General features: G+C 37.4%; 3 protein-coding genes across 3 annotated transcripts; all 3 read left to right on the forward strand.

Annotated features, from left to right (window-relative positions):
• Positions 1-6,537: 6,537 nt before the first annotated feature.
• LOC149155328 (uncharacterized) lies at positions 6,538-9,392 on the forward strand. The gene has a single exon (XM_089445327.1). The coding sequence runs from the start codon at positions 7,227-7,229 to the stop codon at positions 8,664-8,666; it is 1,440 nt and encodes a 479-aa protein (XP_089301453.1). The 5' UTR covers positions 6,538-7,226; the 3' UTR covers positions 8,667-9,392.
• Positions 9,393-19,773: 10,381 nt separating this feature from the next.
• LOC149155329 (uncharacterized) lies at positions 19,774-20,325 on the forward strand. Its single transcript, XM_089444395.1, has one exon. The coding sequence runs from the start codon at positions 19,774-19,776 to the stop codon at positions 20,323-20,325; it is 552 nt and encodes a 183-aa protein (XP_089300521.1).
• A 111-nt stretch (positions 20,326-20,436) lies between these two features.
• On the forward strand, positions 20,437-21,969 carry LOC149155330 (uncharacterized). The gene has a single exon (XM_089444396.1). It carries the CDS (start codon positions 20,437-20,439, stop codon positions 21,967-21,969), a length of 1,533 nt encoding a protein of 510 aa, XP_089300522.1.
• The last annotated feature ends 2,245 nt before the right edge of the window (positions 21,970-24,214 follow it).

Consider the following 24,214-nt stretch of genomic DNA (forward strand, 5'->3'; position numbering starts at 1 on the left):
TTTCTAAACATTTTTCTATATTAGAAATATATAGTCGACACAACTTCTTGTAGTGTGTTGCATTGAGGACTAGGTTCCTTCTCCTTAAGGTTGGAAGAAGGATTGAGACTCCCATTGGCCTTTAATGTGTAAAGGAAGATTTTGACATTTTTAATTTGTTAATATAAAAATTTTATTGAAATTATAATTTTAGATTTTTAATGTAAAAATAGATTCAATATCTTCAAGGCAATTTCATTTTGCCGTTTATATATACAATCTCATTAATTCTATCACTATTTTAGTTAGATTTTAGACAAAATATCTATTTATGTGGCTAGAAAAGATCGAATTCCTAAAATATTTTATATTACCTAGCCTTTCAATGCTTGCTTATACATTAAACAACTTTTTTCTTTTATACCATGTTTTCTAAAAAAATTTCTATATTAGAAATATATATCCACACAACTTCTTGTAGTGGGTTGCATTGTTCTCACCTTCATACAACAAATGTAAAATGGTCTTTAGTTTTTCCATGTTTTTCACACTTGTAAAATTTTAAATTTTATTTTATTAGTTGAAATTATTTGTATACCATTATTGTATTGTTTTTTCAAAGGTGGGAAAACTATCCTAACTCATTTGTCAAACCAAAGGACAACTATCTCTTGCTGCTAACGTTAGTGCAGGCTGACTCATCACTGCCACAAGGAATAACCCACTAGGGACAGATGCAGGCTGACTCATCACTGCCACATGTAATAATCGCCTAAGGGCAGACTCATCACTGTTTTTTCAAGGAAACGCCACCTTGAATAACCCGCTAGGGGCATACTTCCACTCTTACCAGATGCCTCTGAGTCTTGGCCTGTTAACTTGTTTCCTTACACCCGAGAAAAACGCCTTTGAGTCTTGGGTTGTTAACTTGTTTCCTTACATCCGAGAAAAACGAGCTCTTAACCAAGCAAAAGCAATTTTAGAACAGACTCCAGACTCATCCATTATTACATTATTATTTAGATTTTAGAGCATACTCCAAGCTCATCCATTATTACATTATTATTTGGTTTAAAGTGTTTTTTTAAATTTCTTTATTTCTAATATTTTTATATATAATTTTTATTTTTTTATATTCTATTTTTAAAATTATTTTATATTTATTTACTTACAATTTATCTTATTTCTAAAATTAATATTTTCAATATCTCCATTTTTTATTAAATATAATCGTATTTCAAAAACAAAAATATATATTGTTTTTTAATAAAAAATACCTAAACAATAATTTTTTAATGCCCAAACAACGCAGAAACAACTCATTGTCATTTTAGAGTTATAATAAAATACAAATTTAAAAATTATCACACTTTGAAATTCAATATAAAATTAAACGGTAAACTTTTTTCAATTGAAAAGTTTATTTACTTTTTAAAAAAATTACCTCAAAATTCAACTTTCTCCACGATGTTTTGTCTTATTATTTCATTTATCAATCATATACAAATTGTGAACACGAATCATATCAACTCCCAAATTATTGAGTTGTATTCATTGATTTTAATGCTGTCGTATTTTATTAAAAACGTCTTATCCCTTGATGAGATCAAAGTTTTAATCCAATGAAATTTAAATAAAAGTTTTGAGTTATAATAAAAGATATGAAATTTATAATAAGATTTAAAATTATTTAAAATTGGTAAATAGTTAATTTTTTAAATATAAAAAATAGATTGATATTGTTAAAACATACTTTACAATAAATGACTGATTCAAATCTCTCATATAAATGGTCCCACATATTTAACTTTAAAAGAAATAAAAAAAAAATAATAATAAAAAAAAACAAAAATTGAAATCATCATTTTACAATGTAGTTTTCTTTAAATAATAATAAAATATAAAACAATATTGATAAATAACCATTAATGATAACTATCTTTATCATTAATTGAAAATTAAATTATTATAGATTTTATTATTTAAAAAACCTCTAACTAATTATAAAAACAAAAAAAAAAATCTCCTGTAATACCAAAAATAAAAATAAAATTTCATATAATAGTTACATCACTGCATGCAATGAGTCTCGTAAGGACCAGAAATTACAACGCGGAGAAAATGGCTGCCACGTACGCGTGATAGGTAGCAAGCCTTTTTCGAGTGGTTGTGAAAGCGAAAGAAGTGACCAGGTATAAATAATTATAAAAACAAAAAAAAAATTGATATTTTGGGTAGTGTTATTCTGATGGATGAATTTGAGACAAGGTATACAAATAACTCCTTACGACATTTCATGGTCGGTAGACTTAGACGGAGTGGTTTGATTTTTGATGGGATTTTTTTGTAACATTCGTACATGGTGCATATGAGGTAGTTAAAAAAACACGTGTTGTTTAAAATTTTGAATTATGTTAGGGTTATAACAAAAATTTCTTAGAGCTTGAGATATGCGTTATAGCATAGTTTAATTATTGTTTTTTGTTCTTTTATTCATAAAATTTTGCATGAGATAGGTTTCGAAAAATCTTTGAGGGATATGTAAATTAAATAGTTCAAATTTATAATTTTAATAATTTTTTATTTTATTTTAAGTTAATTTTGATTATGTGAAAAAAAATTAAAAAATCAAAATTTTAAATTCCCATTTTGTTTTATAAACTATGTTAATAGAAAAATTTGAATAATACTATATTTTTAGTAATTTGATAAATTTGATTAAAGAGTAATTAAAAGTGGTAATGTAGAGATATGATAGTATATTAGATTCAAACTTGCATTTATTTATTTATGATAAAAAAATGTATTATAAAAAATAGATGATAAAAATTGATGCGGAGAAATCATTGTAGTTCAAATTAAGATAATAGTTGTGGAGAGTTCAATGCATAAAATGTAAAATTATGAACAATAAAACTCAAATAAATTTATGGATGAAATATCATCATAGTTTTAAAGATGTTTAAAAAAATAGTAAACTCTTTTCGGGTTGTATTAGTAGATTCAATATTACAAATTTCCATTGATATGGCTAAAGATTCTCAAATTAAAATAACATTGCAAAACTCATATTTAACTAGTAAAAGCAAAATGTGGATCAAATTTGATGTAAGATTAATAGTATTATTAGAAATCATATACAAAGTACAAAAATATTCATAGAAGCAAACACAATGAGAGGAAATTTTGGATTAAGTGACTAAACACAAGAATGAACACAATAAAACATAAAATTATAATATTTAGAAGAGTGTCTTATTATAGAAATCAAAAGACATGCATCTTCTATTTTGTTGTTGAAGCAGAAGCCATGCCTCTTTTATAGTTATGCATAAAAATATGTAGTTTATCTTGATGTTAGAGTTGTGCAAATTTTATCACTCTAGAGCTTTAATAGTTTTTTGGACAAATTAAATTAATTGAAATTTAGGAAAAATCTTTGTAGCCATCATTAAATCATACATGGGATTTGGATCATGGTGGAACTCCAATCATCCATGAAATTTTTGTCAAATTCATGTTAAATTTGTGATTGGAAAGAGGATCGTGTAACCACAAGTTACAAGGTTGACTTATTCCATAAACAACCATTTTTTATAAATATCACACAAAATAATATCTCTTTCATAAATATCACACCAACATAATATCCCTTTGCTATTTAATCAATATTACTTTTTTTATAATGTCAATATTATAGGTGTGATAACGACAAAATATCAATATCAATATTATTAGTGCAACCATATAAATTAAATACAAATTAAAGGCTCATTGTAACTTATAGACAAAATGGTCTTTTTCACAAGAATTTGGTTATACAATTTCATGCAAGATTGCGATTTTTTGTTGTTTAAAATACATTTTTGAATGCATAAATGAATTGAACACCTTGAAAAAACCCCTGGGGCACTCGAATTCTACAGGTTAAACAACTTAAACTCTAGTTTTTGAAAATCTTTGCCAAATTTTGATTAAAATTAACGAGGAAAAATGCCTTTTTTTTGTTTGAAGCTCGACTTTGTATTACTGCTTTTAAACTTACAATGGAGAGGCCATTGTATTACAAGTTTCCATGGTGGGAAACCGACTCAATACCATAGGTTAAGTTTCTTCAAATTAGAAGTGTTTTTTTTTTTGGATGAGTTTTGTAGATAAAAAGAAGGACTAACTAGAGTTCCTATTACTATACCAGGAGTTACAAGCATTACAAGGGTTTTGGTTCTATTTTGCAGAGCCAATTAGACATTGCCAAAATTGATAAATACTTTTCATATGGACTAGAATATAATGAAGAACTGTAGTATGACCTAGTGCCAATGGAAGGTCACAAATCTGTTGTCTAGCATTGAGTCACAAGTAGGGAACCATGGGCCTTCGTCCAGTAGCACACCAAGAGCCATCAACCGTCAATAAGTCACGAGTTAAATACCTGTGATCACCCACAAACCATAAGTTATGATGTCAACTTGCATTTTCACTATGAAACCTATGGCACAAACCATTTATCAGTGAGGCAACTCTAGCAATGGATCCGTGGTTGACCAGGAACCTTGAGCCATCCAACAACCACGAAGCGAGGCCAGCCTGTTTAGTCCATGCCACCCTTGAAGTTATGTGATGCTGACGACTACTAATGACGAAAAAGCATATAACTGTGTGCCAAAACTGTCACGTCATGGCCCAAGCTGGAGTGTTCTGGTATCCTGAGGTTGAAGGCACCCTGTACCATAATTGGTGAGCATGCATTGTGGAATCCAAGCCCACCACACCAATTCTACACCCGAGAGGTGTTCCCCTAATTGAGGAATGCTTTTATATTCTCCCTGAGTTGAGCCTAGCCTAAAGTAGGTGAGACTAGGCCCAAAATTGTTGAATATTAGAGCTCCATGGGTCTGCACGATTAAAGCCTGCGAATGGTGATAAAACATATGATTCTATGAGAGGGTCGCACGATGATGATGAAACTAGGTGGCCAACTTAGAATCCCAAGCCAACCTGCAAATGGAAGAGGGAAAGGGTGGCCGAAAGAAAAGCCCAGAGCGAGGCAAACATTCCAACAATGAGAGAGCCGAAATATACTCAAGAGAAAACCAATTAAGGAATGCGAGGAGAGGATAAATGCAACAAGCATGACGACTCTGCAATGATAAAACATAAAACATCTGTGTCTTTAACGAACACCGAGCAAGACAAGACGTGAGTGATAGAAATATGCCATGGAGAGGACATCTTTTCACAGTGATGCCACTCTCGTCCGGACCAGGAAGGAACCACTGCAAACAATTATTCATTGCCATTATTTTCCCACAAGCCAAGCCAATATTATTATACAGTGCTCAAAGCCGAGCAGTTGCGAGCATCAAGTCTTTGAATAGCAAGTGTGTTGGTGAATTAAATAGTCGATCAAGTGGCTTTCATTGCCTCTTAACTCTAATAGTTGACTGACAAATGTCCAGGCTAAGCACTTGTTGTGGGGGAACCAGAAAAAATGCATTTGAAAAAGACCATTTCGTCTATTAGTTAGTCTATGTAAATTAAATGGTTAGTGAATGTGAATATGCATCAAAACATTTACTTCATAGATACATGTGGTGTTGCTAGAATTTAAAAAATTATAAAACTAGTTAAATTATAACTTTAATTTAAATTATTATCATTATTATTGTTAATTATAAAAATAATTAATATATAAGTTAAGCATATATATATATGAGAAAACATGAAACACTATTCTTAACCATGGAGATTTTTAATCTATATGTACCCTTTGTTACAATACCACATGTCCAAAAAACTATAACTCAATTCTTATAACAACATTTGTTTAATGAATCAATTTAATTGAAAAGATAAAAAAAACATAAATACATTAGAGATAAATCTCAACATTTTATTTGTATATACTATTGTAAATATTCTAAAATATTCCATAAAACCTAAATCCCTACCAACCATTTAATAATTATTAGTAATTAAATTAAAATTTTAAATATCTCATTTCAAAATAAACAATTACATTAAATCAAAATAAAAACAATCTTATTTTAAAATAAACACCTGCATTAACCTAAATACTTAAAACCCTATAACTTTAATTTTCTAATAATAATCATTAAATTTTAATATTGTGAAGCCAAAATACCAAATTCATATATAAAACTTGGTCATAAAACAAACTTACTCTATATAATTAAATAATAAAATAAACCAAATGAAAGACTTAAAAATAAAAATAATCATTAAACATGCACATTAATGTGTAGACACCCCACATTTTAAATTAACTACCTGGACATTACCCATACATATACGCATATATGTCCGTATACATGTGAGCAGAAAGGTGTAAGTGCGAAGAAACCGTTAGCGGTCACGGTGGTGTGAAGGGTGACGGTTGGAGAAGGTTAGGGTCGAGTTGGGTGAAGAACCCGGAGTCAAGGATTGGGGGGTGCAAATGGGGCCCCGGCGTAACGCTGTGTGTGGAGGAGGTGGTGGGGTTGAATCTATGGCGCGTGCGTGTGAGGGCGATCTTTGGTGGGAGTGAAAGAGCTACAGTGCTCAAATTTGGGGCTTATAATCCCTCTGCGCGGGCGCATATTGAATTCAACCAGAACGAATGCGAAGCTATCAAAGAAGAGAAAACTGAGTTATTTTTTGCAGACTCGTTGCTCGTCAGTTTTTCGGCCCGCTGTCAGCGCGCTCGCTCTCGCTCACATTTCCTCTCTGTAACGTCGTCCCCATGGCACGAATTTGCTGCTTCTGCTCCTGTAGGTTCTCACAGACTGCTTGTTTTTGTTTTTCCGTCTGATTTCTGCTATTTTTTTTTTCCAATATTCATAGGTAGGTCTGTTCGCTCGACCTCTATTTTTCTGCATGTCGAGAGTTCGATTCCTGTATAGAATTCTGTTTTGGTATTTGAATTAATCCAGATGGTGCTTTATGTTAGGCTGTAGGAACCTAGAATTAGTTGGTTTTGAATGCAGCAAGGGCCGATTTTTTTACCCGGAACCCTTGCTTGCAGATACAGTGGCCCCTAGAACCCATTCCTTTCTGTATTCCTTGTCTTCTTCCTGCCATTACGCTCTAAATATTTTCTGTTGTTGTTCTCCTTTGATTGAATTCCCTGTCTGCCTTCCTTTCCCCTTGGTCATGTGGTGAGAGCGAGCAGCTGACAGGGCGAGTTTGATTTTAAGAAGTGTTGGATTTAATTGGGTTGATCTAATTGTTTTGTGGGTAAGTTTTTAATGGCGTCCACCAGTGGAAGCATGCAGGGAATCTATGTTTCTTCTTCCATGGGAATGGCCTCCAATAGAAATGAGGATTGGTGGGACATCAAAGCAGTGAATTCGCAGCAGAGTTCTAGCAGATTACTTGAGGCTTCGACGCCTAGGCCTAGTACCAATCAAGCCCCGTCATCATATTCGAGGCGTGAGGACAGGCCTCAGACAGCAGAGTCACGGGTTCAAGCTGGAAATCTTTCTGAGAGGGATGATTCTTCCTCGAGCCTATTTCATAATAATAATTCTTCCTCCTCTTCTTCTTCACTTTTGATTTCGTTCCCCGCACATTATCCGCAGGTAATTAGTAGCATCAGTTCCTCCCCTTCATCTTCAACACTACAGCAACATGGTTCAGAATTTTTTTACTTGAATCAAGTTACACAGGCGTACCCAACCCATCATAGCACCCACCAAGCAATATCATTCCCACAGCAGCAGATTTGTTTCACCAACTTGCAGAGTCCTGTTCAGCAGCAGCAATTGCAGTTTCAGTCAGGGTTTCCTTTGGTTTCCTTCAATAACCAGCAAAATCTGCAGCAGCAGCAGTACCAGCAGCAACTTGTCCGGCACTGGAGCGATGCTCTGAATTTGAGTCCCAGAGGACAGCTGATGAAGCATGGAAAGCATCATGACAGGAGGGGCTTTGCTTTGGGTCGTCCTCTGAAGCTTTACAGAGGAGTCAGGCAGAGGCACTGGGGTAAATGGGTTGCGGAGATTCGCCTCCCACGAAACCGGACCCGCCTCTGGCTTGGCACCTTCGACACAGCAGAAGATGCAGCTCTAGCATATGATCACGAGGCTTACAAATTGAGAGGTGAGAATGCTCGTCTCAACTTCCCTCATCTGTTTTTAAACAAGGGATCTACCAGCCCTAAAGCTTGTTCAGTTGCGGCAGCCCCTGAGGAAGGCAATTTGCAGCAAAAGTCTGATGGAGGAAGAAACTCTACTACAAGTAGTACCTCTACCAGCGCTTTGACTGCAAATGCTGCCCACCAATTAGGCTCCCCTGCAGCCGAAGGTATTTCAGATACAGCGCAGGCCAAATCCATGGATGTTGAGGTGAAAACTGATCTGGACATATCTGCATATGAAGCCAATACAAATTTGGCTCCTCCTGCAGAATCTGGATCTGAGGACTTTGTCAAAAATGAACCTCAGGACCTTCAATTCCATACCTGGCCTGCCTCCCCTGAATATAATATCTTGGGTGATCTGGATGAAAACTGGTTAAATAGTGTTCCTGCTTTAGAAACAGATATGACATGGGATGTGCTTTTTCACAATCCAATTGATAGCTATGTGGAAGGAGTGGACTCAGATCACAATGTTGAGACTCAAGGACAAGCATCCCCGGAGCATCACTCTCCGCCGCAGCAGATGTATGTTTGGAAAGACTGCAAATAGCTGGATCATGGACACTTGATTCTCGGAGGCAAGGGGTTCTGTAAATCACTGCTTGTTTGTACTGCATGGGGTGTGTGCTGGATCACTGCTATGTATAGAATAGAAAACTTTAGGTCTCATCTCCTCTTTAGGCTTCCTGGTTGATTAGCTTAGTTCATTTCTAAATCATTCCCATTGCGTCATTTTGCATCTTTCTATGTATAATTCTCAGGTTGCAATTTTTGAGTCAACCTGTGGATTTTTAGTAGACATTGCAGTTCTCTTAGACAACCAAGACCTCTGTCCTGAACAAGTCCCTGCGATGTTTCCAGTGCCCTTTGCACATGAATCATGGCTGGTTTTTTAAGCCATTTTCATGTCTGGCCTCTCTGGTAGAGACTGGTATAACCTGCAGCAATGCACATGCATTTTTGAATTCTAGCTTTAGTAGTTTTATTAATCTTTTGGCTATTTCCAATGGTCTTTTCAGTGATCTGGTTAACCACCCTGGCAATTTGTCTCACAAAGCAGATGATTTCTACAGTCCTCATTGCCACGTTAGAAATTTAATGCAAGGACAATAAATCTGTAAAGTTTCTAGCTTAAGGGTGGCGAGGATGGGCTTGAATTTCAAGTCTCAGTGTAAATGTAATTAGTAGCTGAAGTTGGTTTGCAACTTTGAAGTCATACATATATGGTAGACAGTTTTCAGTTCTGCCTAATATTACTACTTTGTGATGTTGTATATGATTCAGTATGAAACATCATGCATGTATTTCATGTATTGATTTGTGTAATAGCAATCTGGTAGAAATTTTCAGTATCATGTGATTGCCATTTTAATTTCTGTTATCTCACGATAGAAATTTATCAAGAAAAGAAACATTAGCTTAAAAAAATTAAATAAAAAATATAATAATTGTATATCACGAAATCATTACAATGTTGAATATGTATATTTTCCTTCAATTCAGAGATTTATCTAAAAAAACCATCATCTACAAACCAAAAAAATTGTAGGTCACGAAATCATGACAATGTTGAATACTTTATGGATATATACTTTCCTACACATCTTATATCTGTAAACTTTCAAACGCATAGTTCAGAATACTTTATAAATGTATACTTTCCTGCAAAACCTGTATTTGTAGAATACTTTATGGATATATACTTTCCCACACATCTTATATCTGTAAACTTTCAACCGCATAGTTCAGAATACTTTATAAATGTATACTTTCCTGCAAAACCTGTGTTTGTAGAACTTTGGCCTGCGTAATTCAGATTATGGATAATCTAATAAAATCTATATTTGTGGATGCAAGCCTAATAAAACCTGTGTGAAACTTTAGATTGGATAATTCAAATTATGGATAGCCAAATAAAATCTATATTTGTAAAACTTTGGTTGCATAATTCAGATTATAGATAGTCTAGTTAAAAAAAAAAGACAGTCCGATAATTGTGTTGATTTTCTGAGAATTCACTGCAGCAATGCCCAATGGATAATCCACAAATTTTATTCTCACATAGACAGTATGATAACTGTGTTGATTATTCTGGGAATTCACAGCAACAATGCCAAAAGGTTAAGTCACAAATTTATTCTCACATATATGATTTGTGTAGGCTGTGTCTTCATGTAAATGGGTATCGTGAAATGACTCCAGCATTTGAAAATCTACTAACAATTCATCCTAAATTTGCTCAGACTTAACAAACTAATCATTTTAAATCTACTTGCACTAATTGAACTAAACTTGAGTAGGCAACATTGTTATCTAATGTGATGCCCATTCGTCCATATACCCTCCTTTATAGTTAACAAAAAAAAAATGAAGGTTAAACCTTATCTGCATCTCATCCAAAATTGAAAGGAATTACTTACCTCAGACAACCAGGTCAAGGCATATGGGAGACATCTCCAAATAATCTGTTCTATGCTTTGTTAATTCCTTCATCCACTTATTGTTGCTTAAAGTAGCTTCTTGTCAATATTGATAACAGGTCTTGTCTTGTCATCAAGATTATTCCTTTTTAACAGATATGCAGCCTTCTTCTGCTGTCCCCGGCATCATGTCTCAACTTCCCACAATAGAAACATTTCCCTGTCTTGTATTTTGCATAAAAAATTTGGACCACTGGATTTCTTCCAGTTGGATTGCTTCAACAGATATGCGTTCCTCTTATGCTGTTTCATATATCATGTCTCAGCTTCCCACAACAGGAACCTTTCCCTGTCTGATGTGTAACCTTGGCTGTCTATCATCAAAATTGAATTGAAATTTTGTTAATGTCTGCCAGAATAAAAATTATGAAAAATTTAAAAATAAAAATAAATTAATAATTATACAAAACATTTAAATAATGTCGGCTCATATAAAAAATTACATATAAAGAAACTAGATCCCTCTAGACTCATATTAGATCCGTATTTAAGATGGATCAATAAAGGTGCATAAAAATTTGATTTACTGAATTTCTTCCTGTTAAATTGCTTCTAGTTTGTAAATAAAGCTCCGGAGGTGTCATTCTTAAGATTGTCATTGCTCCTAATTCTACCTTCTGCTTCAAGGAAAACAGTAATCATAGCTTTTAATGTTTGGAATGGCAAACTGGTAAATGCAACTATACCAAAATAACTCATCATTACATTGTTTGCAGCAATCATAGCTTTTAATGTTTGGAATGGTAAAGTGGTAAATGTAACTATACCAAAATAATTTACGAGGATTTTATTTATTTATTTTTCAATTTAATGTTTGGAATTGCAAACTGGTAAATGTAACTCTCTTAAAATAATTTATCAATAATTTATTTATTTATTTTTCAATTAATTTGAATCTAATCTGAAACCAACTCCATATTGAATAGAAGAATTATCTACTCCCAAGGAGGAGGCACTCTCTGAAAAGCGGCTCTGCAACTTGTTCCAGGGTTGGCATTAGGGTTTGATGTTGGGTACCATGGCGGGAGGTGCAGGGGGGAGTGCTGCTCCCTCCTACAAGTGAAGCAGTGACGGATAGAAGCAAGGACGTTGAAAAGCAACGCTTCAAGACACCTCTGGAGAAGACAACAATGGAAAGTAACACAGAAATATTGGGAAGAAACAGACCTCATGAACAAGAAGGGATCAGTAAGAAGCTAGTAAGGAGAAGGAGAAAGGGGCTAGCAGTGAAAAAACCACTTCTATAAGGACAATTGGGGTATGCAAACCCAAGTCAAACATCATTCCCCGGGTCATCTTAAGCGACCCAACGTTACAAGTGCATAGGGATCACGTGGCGGAATATGCGGTTATATGCAAATTCATGGGGTTATGGTCGACGGAGAGGGCGTTGCACGTATGGATAAGGAGCCACTGGAAACCAAAGGGAGAAATAAACCTTCATCTGGGATCTAAGGGCTTCTTCACAGTAGTGTTCACAAGCCTAGAGGATAAAGATAGAGTGTTCGAAGGAGGACCATACTTCTATGCGGCTGCAGGCCTCTACATGCGGCCATGGATGATGAACTTTGTCCCAGAACGCGAAACATTCACATTGGTACCGGTATGGATTAGACTATACTCCCTTCCTTTGGATTATTGGCTACCAGAATCTCTGAAAACAATAGGCAACAAACTAGGGCATTTCCTAAAGATCTCAGATGCGACTCTGAAAGGAAAATACACCTCCTTTGCCCGGATGTGTGGAAATGGACTTATCTGGAGCACTTCTGGACACGATAATTTTAGAAGTATATGATGAAGAATGGGTGCAGGCGGTGGACTATGAGCACATCCCATTTAGGTGCTGCAAATTCCATGAACATGGGCATCTTTACAGAGACTGCCCAACAAACAATATGGAGAGAAATGTGAAAACAATGGTGGATAAAAAATCTGAGGGTTTCACTAAGGTTGGGGGCAAAGGGAAAGGCGGGAAGCAACCACAAAAAAAGAACAATGAGGAAAGACAGCCGAGCCACAATAGCTTTAAGATCCTAGAAGAGGAAGACGGAAACAAAGAAATTAACCAGGAAACAGAGAACATTATCATTGAGAAGGAAAGGGATGCTAGCATGGAAGATATCATAGAAATCAACGAGCAAAAGGAGGAGCTGCCAAGCAATATGGAGATAAGTAGGGACCATGAGATGACTCCAAGTGAGGGGGGAATGGAGGACCATGAACTGCAGGGGATTCTAGAAAGGGAAAATATAGATCTAGAGGAATTTCTGGAACAAGGGATGACCAAAGGAGTGGACTCCCTGCCAAAAGAGGAATATGATAGGGTTCAACAACTCTTCACATGGAGATCACAACCAAAGGGCTCTGGAGTCAAAATAAATCATGATAGCCAAGAGCATGGAGGGGTCAAAATGATGGAGGAGATACAGGCACAATCTCCAAAGAACCCAGGCAGGAAAAGAGGAAGAAAAACACAGAAGGAGTTGTTGAACGAATGTGGGAAACTCTTGATCAACTCAGGTAAGATGAAAGATCTCACCAGTTATTCCTTTACCAACCTTTCCTAATGAAGCTCACAACCTGAAATATTAGAGGCATAGGAAATAGAAGGAAACAAAGAAATTTCAGCAATAGAATAAAAGAAGAAAAATCAGATATGGTTTTTATTCAGGAGACAAAATGTTCGATGGATAAGATTAGAGATATTTATAATAAATGGCTAATCAAGCATGAGTATTTAGAGGTTAAAGCAAATAACTCGGCGGGGGGGATTCTTACGCTCTAGAATCCCCAGAAATTTGGAATCTTGGATGTTGAAGTGTCCAGGAACTATCTTTCTTTGGTATGTCAACCCTTAGGTGATCAGAAGATATACATGATCACAAATGTCTATGGACCTCAAAAGCTAGAAGATAAAATTAGGCTGCTCACCTCCCTTGAAGAACTAAGAGCAAGACACCGTAGTATGCCCTAGATCGTTGCAGGAGATTTCAATATGATAAGATCTCTTACAGAGAAAAAAGGTGGTATAAGACAGCTAGGCAGAGACTCCATGGCCTTCCAGAACTTCATAAGGAACATGGGGTTAGTGGACACTGAAACAAATAATGGGACCTTCACTTGGAACAACAAGAGGGGAGGGGCTTCACAAGTGGCCTCTAAACTCGATAGATTTATCATTCCAGAGGACCTCTTTCTTTCAGGCCCTGCCATGTCATCTTCTATTCTTCCCTTTGGAGGTTTGGACCATTGGCTTGTACAACTGGAAGCCACTTTTATGTGTACACCAAGAAACAGACCCTTCAGATTTGAAAATGCCTGGCTCTCTCACCCTGAATTCACCAGCAATATTGACAAATGGTGGAGAGAGGATCTGAACATTCAAGGCACTAGAATGTTCCTGCTCCAACAGAAACTTAAACATATCAAATCCAAGCTTAAAGATTGGAACAAAAAGGAATTTGGAAATATATTCAAAGCCAAAAGAGAAGTTGAGCGGAAACTCCAGGAGATCAATCAGATCAGCATCACCGATGGCTTTACCGAGGAGCGGAAAAAGCTAGTTGACTCTCTGTGGGAAGAATGGGAATATCGGTGCAGGCAAGAGGAAATTTTACGGAGACAGAAGTCGAGGGTGCAGTGGATTAGAGAGGGAGAAAGAAACACGAGGTTTTTTCATAAATCTACCGTGGATCACAAGGCACACAACAGAATCACAAAGCTCAAAGATTCTCAAGGGATAGAATTCGACTCTCACAAAGATATGGAATCTGTCCTTGTTCAACACTTCCTTAGTATAGCAGAGGAGCCTCTGGTTGATAGATCCAGGTTCATTAAGAATTTCACTCAGTACATCCCTTAGTTGGTGACTAGAGAGGACAACCACAATCTTAACAAGCCAGTTTCGAAAGAGGAGGTCAGTGAAGTGATTAATGAAATGCAAAATGGAAAAGCTCTAGGCCCGGATGGGTTCAATGTAGACTTCTTCAAAACCTGCTGGAAAACAGTCAAACAGGATATCCTTGAGGTGGTGGAAGACTCAAGAAGATCCAAAAAGGTTCTAAAGGCTCTTAATGCTTCCTTCATAGCTTTAATTCCAAAACAAGAAAAAGCCGTGACTCTGGATGGATTCAAACCCATAACTTTATGTAATGTGGTGTACAAAATTATTTCCAAGGTGATAGCTAATAGACTCAAGCCCCTCTTACCCACTCTCATCTCAGAGGAGCAAACAGGCTATGTGAAAGGAAGACAAATCCTCAATAACATCATCCAAGCTTACGAGGTGGTACACTCTCTCAAAAGCAACAAACAAGATGGTATGATCATTCAGCTGGACCTAGCAAAAGCCTACGACAAGCTAAGTTGGTCTTGTATAAGGGCAATTCTACGAGCATATGGCTTCGACCAAAACTAGATAAGATGGGTTATGGCACTAGTTTCCACGACCAGTTTTTCCACCCTGCTCAATGGAGCTCCTTCAAGAACTTTCACACCCTCCAGAGGTCTCAGACAAGGGAATCCGCTCTCAACCTTCCTCTTTGTTCTAATGATGGAAGGGCTAGGCAGAGCGATTAAAATGGCAAATGCTAAAGGAAGAATCCAGGGTATCAAACTAACCTTGGATGGAGAGGCAATTACTCATCAACAATTTGTGGATGACACAATGTTGCAGGGCATACCCACAGTCAGGGAAGCCAGAGCGATCAAACAAATCTTAAATGACTTTGCTATGGCAGCTGGCACAGAGGTAAGTCTCAACAAATCAAAAGTTTTTTCTTTAACACTAACATTGCTATTCAGAGAAACATCACCAGGATTCTTGGGTTTCAAAGGGACATGTTACCTTCCAAATATCTGGGCATACCTCTCACAGATAAGCCTCTAAGCAAGGGAGTATGGGAGCCTATAATAAATAAACTTCAGGACAAGATTAGAAAATGGACATGCAGGTCTTTAAATTTGGTGAGTGCCTTGTGCTCACACAAGCTGTCTTGCAAGCAATTCCCATTTTCATGTTCTCAGCTCTTCCTACTCCTAAAGGTGTTTAGCTCTTCTTGCTCCTAAAGGGATTTTCTATGGGGCAGAGGAGAAGAAAAAAAATGGGCTCTAGTGGCCTGGGACAAGATCTGCAAACCCAAGGGCCATGGCGGTTTGGGGCTTCATGACCCTGAGACTCTCAACAGAGTTTCGGGAGCTAAACTCTGGTGGAGGTGGATCAAGGAATCGACAACCCGCTGCGCCAAGCTTTGGAAACAAAAATATGCCAAGAATTGGCAGGAGAAGGATCACATTTGAATTTCAGGGCATATTAAGGGCTCCCACGTTTGGAACATTGCCTAGGAAAGTAAAGGTATTGTTCAGCATCATAGTTTCTGGGAGATTCGAGATGGAAACCTGGCTCGGTTTTGGGAGGATACCTGGCAACAAGAACCCAACGTGTATAAGGATGAATTAGCAGCTCTCAAGCATGATATCAACAACAAAGGTTTACGCATGGTAAATGACTTCTGGGACTAGGCAAGGAACAATGGAAAATGGAGAATTTGGAAGGATCTAGGCCACAGTGAAGAGAGCCCTTTGAAGGCCCAGGCAGACTCTCTTGCTCCGGAGCTAGAACATAGGAGGATTTTGGTTTCCTCCTTGCCTGACCAACTAAGATGGAGAAGGAACACCGAAGGAAACTTCAACCTCAAAGAAGCTAAACAGGTAGTAACAGGGTTTAACTACCAAAACCCTGATCAGGTATGGAAGAATCTTTGGCAGAGCCCCCACTGGATGAAAATAAAGTTATTCATTTGGCTAGTTCATCAAAGGAAAATTTTAACTTGGGAGAATCTCCTAATAAAAGGCTTCACTGGCCCATCCAAATGTTATTTATGTGGCTTACAAGAAGAGACAATAGATCACCTTCTCAACCTCTACCCTTTCATCTCTACCGTGTGGGAATGGGTGGCTTCAATCTTTAGGCACATTGATAGGGATAGACTCAACATCTCCAACACTCTGAAGAATTGGAGGAAAAACCTCTCAGGGAATGAAATCATCAATAAAGCCTGGACTTTGGTTCCAGGCTTTGTTATTTGGGATGTTTGGAAAGAATGTAATAGTAGGATCTTCAAGAACAAAGCAAGCAAGCCCCAGCACATAATTGATCAAATTTTAAGGTAGCTCAAAGACACAGTCAAAAGCTTGTTATGGAAACTTCCCACGGACCCTCCTCTGCCCCAAGATGCATGTATACCACTGCATTTGGGTCTCCAGTCTATAGGTCCACAAGGCATAATTAAGGGTGTGAGCCACATAAATAAAGATATAAATATTTGGAAGCCTCCTCCACATGGTTTCCTAAAAGTCAATATAGATGGAGTGTCTAAGGGCAACCTTGGGTTCGCTGGTTTTGGGGGTGTTATAAGAGATGAACAGGGACGAATAAAGGAGATCTTTCATGGCCACTTGGGGAAGGCCACTAATAACATGGCAGAACTCATGGCCTTAGAGCAATACCTGGAAATCTTGGTGAACTCAAACTCACACAATGTCATCATTGAAGCAGATTCAGAATTGATTATTAGAGCGGCCAAGAAAATATGCAATGGTACGACACCGGATAAAGTGTCGAAACATTGGAGGCTATCACAGGTCTTTCTTCGTATTTATACCCACCTACAAACCTTAAAAATTGTACACTTTGTCCATGTAAAAAGAAAAGGTAATATGCTCGCTGATCGTCTGCCGAATGAAGGAGTGATCAAGAAGGAAAGGGACACTCAACTCATTTGGGAGCTGATACCCCCAGGCAAACTGTTAGAGGATTGCCTCTGTCAAGCCGCCAAAGATAGGGATTGTTGGATCAACAGGCTCGATTGATGAGGCTTAGGAGACAGGCGAGAGTACATGGTTGCTTAAATTGTTTTCTTGTTGATTGGCAGCGGTCCGCAGATTGTATTGGCATCAATATTCCAACATATTTGAGTGGATGGTCGAGAACATCGAAGGAAGACCGAGGACGCAGTGGCGAGGAGATTAATTTTGGACCGACAGATCTCGGTTGAATCAGATCTATGGTGTTTGGGCGAGGGAGTTACGCAACGGTTAACAAGAAGAAGTGGGCTAGAGAAACCCATAAGTGTATTTCGGGTGGAAGAAAGGCCGTAAGTGGTAATTCCCCGTTGGCTCCGATTCCATACAAACAGTGACACGTAACAACGAGATGAGAGAGGGAAACTGCTTTTCGGGCGGATTTGGAGTGTGCAAGTTAATTGACCGAAATAGGTGTGAGTCATTAGATTTGGTGGAGCGAGATTGACGATTGATAGTCGAGGAGCTTGTTTCGGAGTCGGGAAGGGTTGTGACCATTGGATCTTGAATAGATCAACGATGTACAAGTGCCAGTGATTCTTTTGAAGGGCATATCTCAAACTTTTATCAATTTTGGTTTGAGTTACCGTCGGGTCTGGAGTAGCGGAAATGGGTTGGGAAACCCACAAGTGGATTTCGGGTGGAGGAAAAGCTGTAAATGGTATTTCCCAGTTGGCTTCGATTCCACTCACTCACTGACATGTATCAGCAAGGTGAGAGAGGGAAACCACTTTTCAGGCGGATTTGAAGTGCGCAAGTTAACCGGCCGAAATACGTGTGAGCCGTTAGATCTGGTGGAGCGAGATCGACGGTTGATAGTCGAGGAGCATGTTTCGTAGTCGAGAAGTGTTGTGACCATTGGATCTTGGATAGATCAACGGTGAAGAAATGCCATCATTTCTTTAGAGGGGTGGATTTCAAATTTTTTAAACTGTGGTTTGTGTTACCGTCGAGTTTGGATTAGTGGAAGTTTAGTGGAACTCTGCGACTTTTGGAGGGGTTTGTTAGTTTTGCGGAAGCTCTAAAGTTGTTAGTGGATGACAGAGAGTCCTTGGGAGTTTAACACTCCTTCTTGTTTTAACGTTTTTGGAAATCCGTGTGAATTGGTTTGATCTTGGCTTTGTTTTTCCTGTTGATGGCATTTCCACAACAGGCTGGTTCTTATTTGGGTCTTTGCACTTGCAAAGATGTGAAACATATGTAATGTACTTGTACGGTTAATAGAAGGCTCCATACTTACTTGACCAAAAAAAGAAAGAATAGAAGAATTATCTACTCAAGTGAAAGTAAGTAAAAGTAAGTTAATAGTAATTCGTTTCAACAAAAATTCTACACGACCCTTCTGGACAACAAAAAAATTGAACCAAAAAACTTTCATAGATCTCCCAAACATCCTAAGTTGGAGGTCCTTGACAAAACAACTAGGTGAAGTTGTTTATCAAACGGTCCAATTGGAACCATGGCTTTGCTAACCCTACTTTTCCATTTTATCTTTTCCTTCAATTATCTTCCGTAATCTTCTCTCTACAAGATCAATCGGTGTCTTAACTTGCAGAATGTGGAAATGTTTACATGGTGTTTTAACTTGCAGCATGTGGAAATGTTTACATGCGAACTTCTCCACAATTATTAACTCGCAGAGCATGGAAACGTTTACATGGGAACTTCTCCACAATTATCTCCTTAATATACAAGTATCATTGTCTTCTCGAATAAAAGCACAGTGAGAGAATTGTTAAGTTTACATAAACCAACAATCTATTTTAATTTTGGATTTATTAAATGACAAGAGGTGTTTTTGAGTGGAAAATTTGAGGAAATATTTGCACCTCGAAAAATTTAATCTATCTAAGTGTTTGATAGATCAAGTTAAATATGTTGGTTTATAATATCTTTATACTGTGACAATCATTTGTAGCCACCTTTCATGGGAGCTGTTGAGTTTCTCATATATATATATATATATATAATCTCATTTACATTAATAATTAAAAAGATAATTTCCCTGCATTTCTTTAAAGGCAACCATGGTTCACGGTCACTGAGTGACCGCTACGTCCACGGGCAGTAATCCACACAAATCCACCAAAGGTGGCCTAATATATCGGGCCTAACCCCAAGGGCATCGAGGATATTTGACCTTGTGACCTCTCAATAGGCAAGGGTATCCACTCCTACATCTCTTGGATCATGGCCTGCATATCATCCCCAACATTCAACATACTCATAAATGGCTCGGCCTCTCCCTTTTTTCATTCTGAAAGGGGACTGAGACAGGGATGCCCCCTCTCTCCCCTGCTCTTCCTTCTGGTCATGGAAGGCCTTAGTCGTCTCATAGACTCTGCTAAGAGAGCTGGTGATATCCGGGGCCTTCACATATCTGATTTATGTTTTCTCACACATCTGCTCTTCGTGGACGATGTTCTTATCCTTCTGGATGGCAGTATTCGAGACTCTCGGTCTTTTTCAAAGATCCTTCTTCTTTTTTCTGTTGCTACAGGTATGCTTCCAAACCAGACTAAATCCTCTATCACTTGCTCTCGTACTACGGTACAGGAATCCCAGCTAGCCCTTCAGGTTTTTCCATATATTGCTCTCCCTCTGGATAGAGGACTCAAATATTTGGGTTTCAGACTCAAGCCTACTTGTCAAAGAATTGCTGATTGGGTGTGGTTGGTCGCTAAATTGGAAAAAAGACTCTCAGGTTGGAGCTTCAGATTCCTATCCAGGGCTGGCAGATTGGTACTCATTAAGTCTGTCCTAGAGGCCACCCCGGTCTTCTGGATGGCACTTGCGTGGATACCGAGGAACATACTGGGCCGTTTGAAGCAGCTGTGCAATCGATACCTTTGGAATGGCAACTAGGACAAAAGAATATTTGCATGGATTAGTTGGAAGAAAATCACCCTGCCCAAAAAATGGGGTGGCTGGGGTCTCAAAGACCTACCCGATTTCGCATTGGCTCTTGCTGCTAAGATGGGATGGACACTATTAACCAGCCGAAATCTATGGGCACAAGTATCCTACCACAAATACATTTGGCCTCAAAACATTCTGGATTGGGCTAGACTACCATCTTGGACAGCGAAGGGATGCTCATCAATATGGAAGGCCATGATACACTCCCTTCCCCTCATCTGGGATAATCTAGTATGGAGAATTAACGATGGATCGCTGGGCAGGATCGGCCTAGACCCTTGGATTAATAGTGGGGGCAGACACATCCTCAACCGAGATCTTATTTCATTCCTACATGATCGAGACATTCAGAATTTTGCTCATATTGCTGATCAGCTGCGCACAGACATTTTCACTCAAGCTTGGAAATCGGCTCAGCAAATTGACCTTCCTCCACAGTGGCATCAGGAATGGAGTGAATATATTCTTGCATTGACCGAATCACATATCCGCATCAAACAAGGATCTGACAAACTTATTTGGTGTAAGGCGGACAATGGTATCTATGCGCCTAAGTTTGGGTACAACGCACTTATCTCTCACAAAAAACCGGAGCCATCGCCATCGTGGTGGTGCGATATTTGGAAGGTGAATGCTCCTCCACGCACCAGATTATTTTTCTGGTGTGTTCTCAAAGATACCATTCCCACAGCCGAACACCTTTCTCGCAGATCCATCTATGGACCTTCCTGGTGTACATTCTGCAAAGCGGCATCAGAGACTTCGGCTCACATATTCCTCCATTGCCCGGCAGTTCACACTCTATGGAACAACATCTGCACACAACTTGGCATAACGGGGAACTGGAATGGTGATGACATTTTGGGTGCATGGACTGCCTGGAATCACTGCCACCCAGGTTCCAAGCTCCTAAACCTCCCCCTCGTGGCAACCTGGCACATCTGGTTAGCTCGGAACCGAGTTATATTTGAGGATCAGGCTATGTGCTGGCCCCGTACAGAAGCAACCATCGTAGCCGTGTACCATGAATTACCTAACCCTCCTCCCACTCGAACCAGGACGATACAGGCTCAACCCTCTATTGATAAATCGACCCCGTGGGCCTTCTTCGATGGGGCTGCGAATCAAACGGGAAGTGGAGGTGGATTTGTTCTGCATATCAATGAACACCACAGATACCTTGTCAAAATGGGATTTGGCAGAGGATCAAACAATTTCGCAGAGCTCTTGGCCATTCGAAATCTTTTACATTTCTCATTGACACATCAGTGCACCAATATTAATATATTTGGGGACTCAATGACGGTTGTTAATTGGATCAATAATGTCACTATTTGTCATACACACACTCTCAGCAATATATTATATGATGCACATACTCTCAAGGCTGCATTTAATCATTTCTCTTGTCTACACATTTACAGAGAACATAACAGCGAGGCTGACAAATTATCCAAAGTGGCCACGATACTTCCCAGAGGCGAATGGCTAATTGTGGAGCAGCAAGGGACGGATGACCACAGGTTTTATCATAGGCCATACATAGACCAGAGAGATCAGCGGGACAACAGTCCCGGTAGCCGACAGTAATATTGCAATTTTGTTTTTGATGAAAACTGTATATAGATATGGATATATATAATGTATGCAAATAGACCCCTCGTGATCTCGAACTGACTACACAGACAGACTCAGTATTGCTTCTAAATCATTTTGTAAAAACTCTGATACATCACCCTGCGTGGTGGATTTTGTATGAACACTACAACATATGCCATGGCATCTACTATATGTAATTTTCTTAATATAATGAAAATTACTGATTTTTCCAGTGGAAAAAATAAAATAGGCAAGAGTATCGAGGATATTTGACCTTGTGACCTCCCAATAGGCAAGGTACTATCGGGCCTAACCCCAAGGGCATTGAGGATATTTGACTACATGGCCTCCCAATAGGCAAAGGCATTGAGGTTATTTGACCTCATGACTTCCCAATATGCAAGGTATTTAGCAATGAGGGCTCGACTAATTGAGCTACCCCTTGGGGCTTCCCGCATTTAAATTATATATATATATATATATATATATATATATATATATATATCCCAATTTTCAACTATATAATAATTTTTTTAATCAAAATTTTATTCTTTTAACTGAAAATTTGAAAAGTAAATTATAAGTTAACCAACATAGTCACTTAAAAGAGATGGAATTTGACACAAGTTGTGAATGAGAATTGTCAAATTGGTTTTGAGATTTCTGCCATACTGCTTTTGACGGAGGCTAGTATATATTGTGACCTTTATATATTATATTTTTATTTATCTCTCTCGTTATTATAAAACTAGTACAACCACATTAAAAATATTAATGTGGTTGATATAGCCTAAGGCTTCCGAAATATAACAAAAATAACTACAACAACACTAAGAATGTCTTACCAATGCATGCATTTACTTGATTAACCATGTATAAAAAGGTTATGGGTTAACTTTAACTAAAGAAAAAAATGAAGTACACATCTTATTTGTGGGCAAGGAGCCACTTGGTACGAATCTAATTTTTTAAATTTATTAAAGTAATGGACCATTTTGCTAACTTATATATAAATGAATGTTATAAATAATAATGAGGAACTTATCATGGAGAAACTTATTAGAATTGGAGTAATCTCAAATACCTAGGAAATTGGTGGGCATTGGTGGGTGGGGAACCACTTGGCACAAATATAATTTTTTAAAGTTATTAAAAGTCAATGCAACCTAACAAACTCTGTAACACACTACAACTCTTGATAAGACCATATGCTAAGCATGCATATTCCCTTGAGAATCAATCTAGGTCGTCAATTAAAAAATAAAAAAGTCAACAGATCCTCATCCACCTTAAGTTGAAATAAGAAATCTTTGACAATTAAAGAATCCATATTTTTTTTTCAATTCATCATTTTTTAATTTTATTTTATCTTTTAAAATACAATAATTACATATAGTGAAAGGAAAAGAATGTGGTGAAGAATTTAAATTTTAATGGCTATTAATATCTATAAAACTCTCTCTCTCTCTCCCTCTCTATATATATATATGAAACTTAAATTGTAAGTTAAGTAAATGGAAATTAGGGATGGAATTTGACCTCAGTGTGTGAATGACAATGGTCAATTTGTTTTTGAAATTTTTGCTTTGTTGCTTTTGATCTAGGCTGGGATGTATGTGTACACGTGTGAGCAGCAATTACAATTTTAACTATTAAGTCGTACTAATTATGATACTTTCTAATTACATTGTGGATTTAAATCATATATATGTGTGTGCTGGGAATAAGATTTTAACTTTTATTTCATAATAATTATAATATAAATGAAATTGAGATTTCAATATTAAAAGTATAAAAAATATAAGAATGGTTAACCTTAAATTTTCTTCCCATATAGGTAATATTCTTCACTACAAAATTTAATTGTTATCATTTTGAATGCAAACATAGTAATCATTTATTCAAAATGCCTAGATGCATGATCCAAAAAAATTAAATAGTCATTATATATGATGCATTGCTAAAGCAGTCTGTTCTATTTATGGGTAATATCATTTCACAAATATGCCCAAAAGTAAATTCGAAATCTTATTCCAAATATGCCCAAAGATTAGGAAAAGAAGTTTAAAAGGAGAGTAAAACCATGGTGAGTAAAAAAAGGTGGATTGCTATTGAACTTTTGTCTATGCAATCTTTTCCCTTTAGACAACTTGCAAACTCATGTGCATTTTGTGTATCATTTCAAGCTTGACACGTCGTATTGCTTCTGCTTGTGGCCTGTGGGAGTTGATGCTTT

The sequence above is a fragment of the Pinus tabuliformis genome, chromosome 9, assembly GCF_031772625.1.
Source record: "Pinus tabuliformis cultivar Carrire ecotype Pingquan chromosome 9, CPIR1, whole genome shotgun sequence".
In the NCBI taxonomy this organism is placed as follows: domain Eukaryota; kingdom Viridiplantae; phylum Streptophyta; class Pinopsida; order Pinales; family Pinaceae; genus Pinus; species Pinus tabuliformis.

What these genes read in the sequence shown, in the direction of transcription:
- LOC149155328 (XM_089445327.1), top strand. Translation starts at nt 7,227, where the DNA reads ATGGCGTCCACCAGTGGAAGCATGCAGGGAATCTATGTTTCTTCTTCC.
- LOC149155329 (XM_089444395.1), top strand. Translation starts at nt 19,774, where the DNA reads ATGGAAGGCCTTAGTCGTCTCATAGACTCTGCTAAGAGAGCTGGTGAT.
- LOC149155330 (XM_089444396.1), top strand. Translation starts at nt 20,437, where the DNA reads ATGGGATGGACACTATTAACCAGCCGAAATCTATGGGCACAAGTATCC.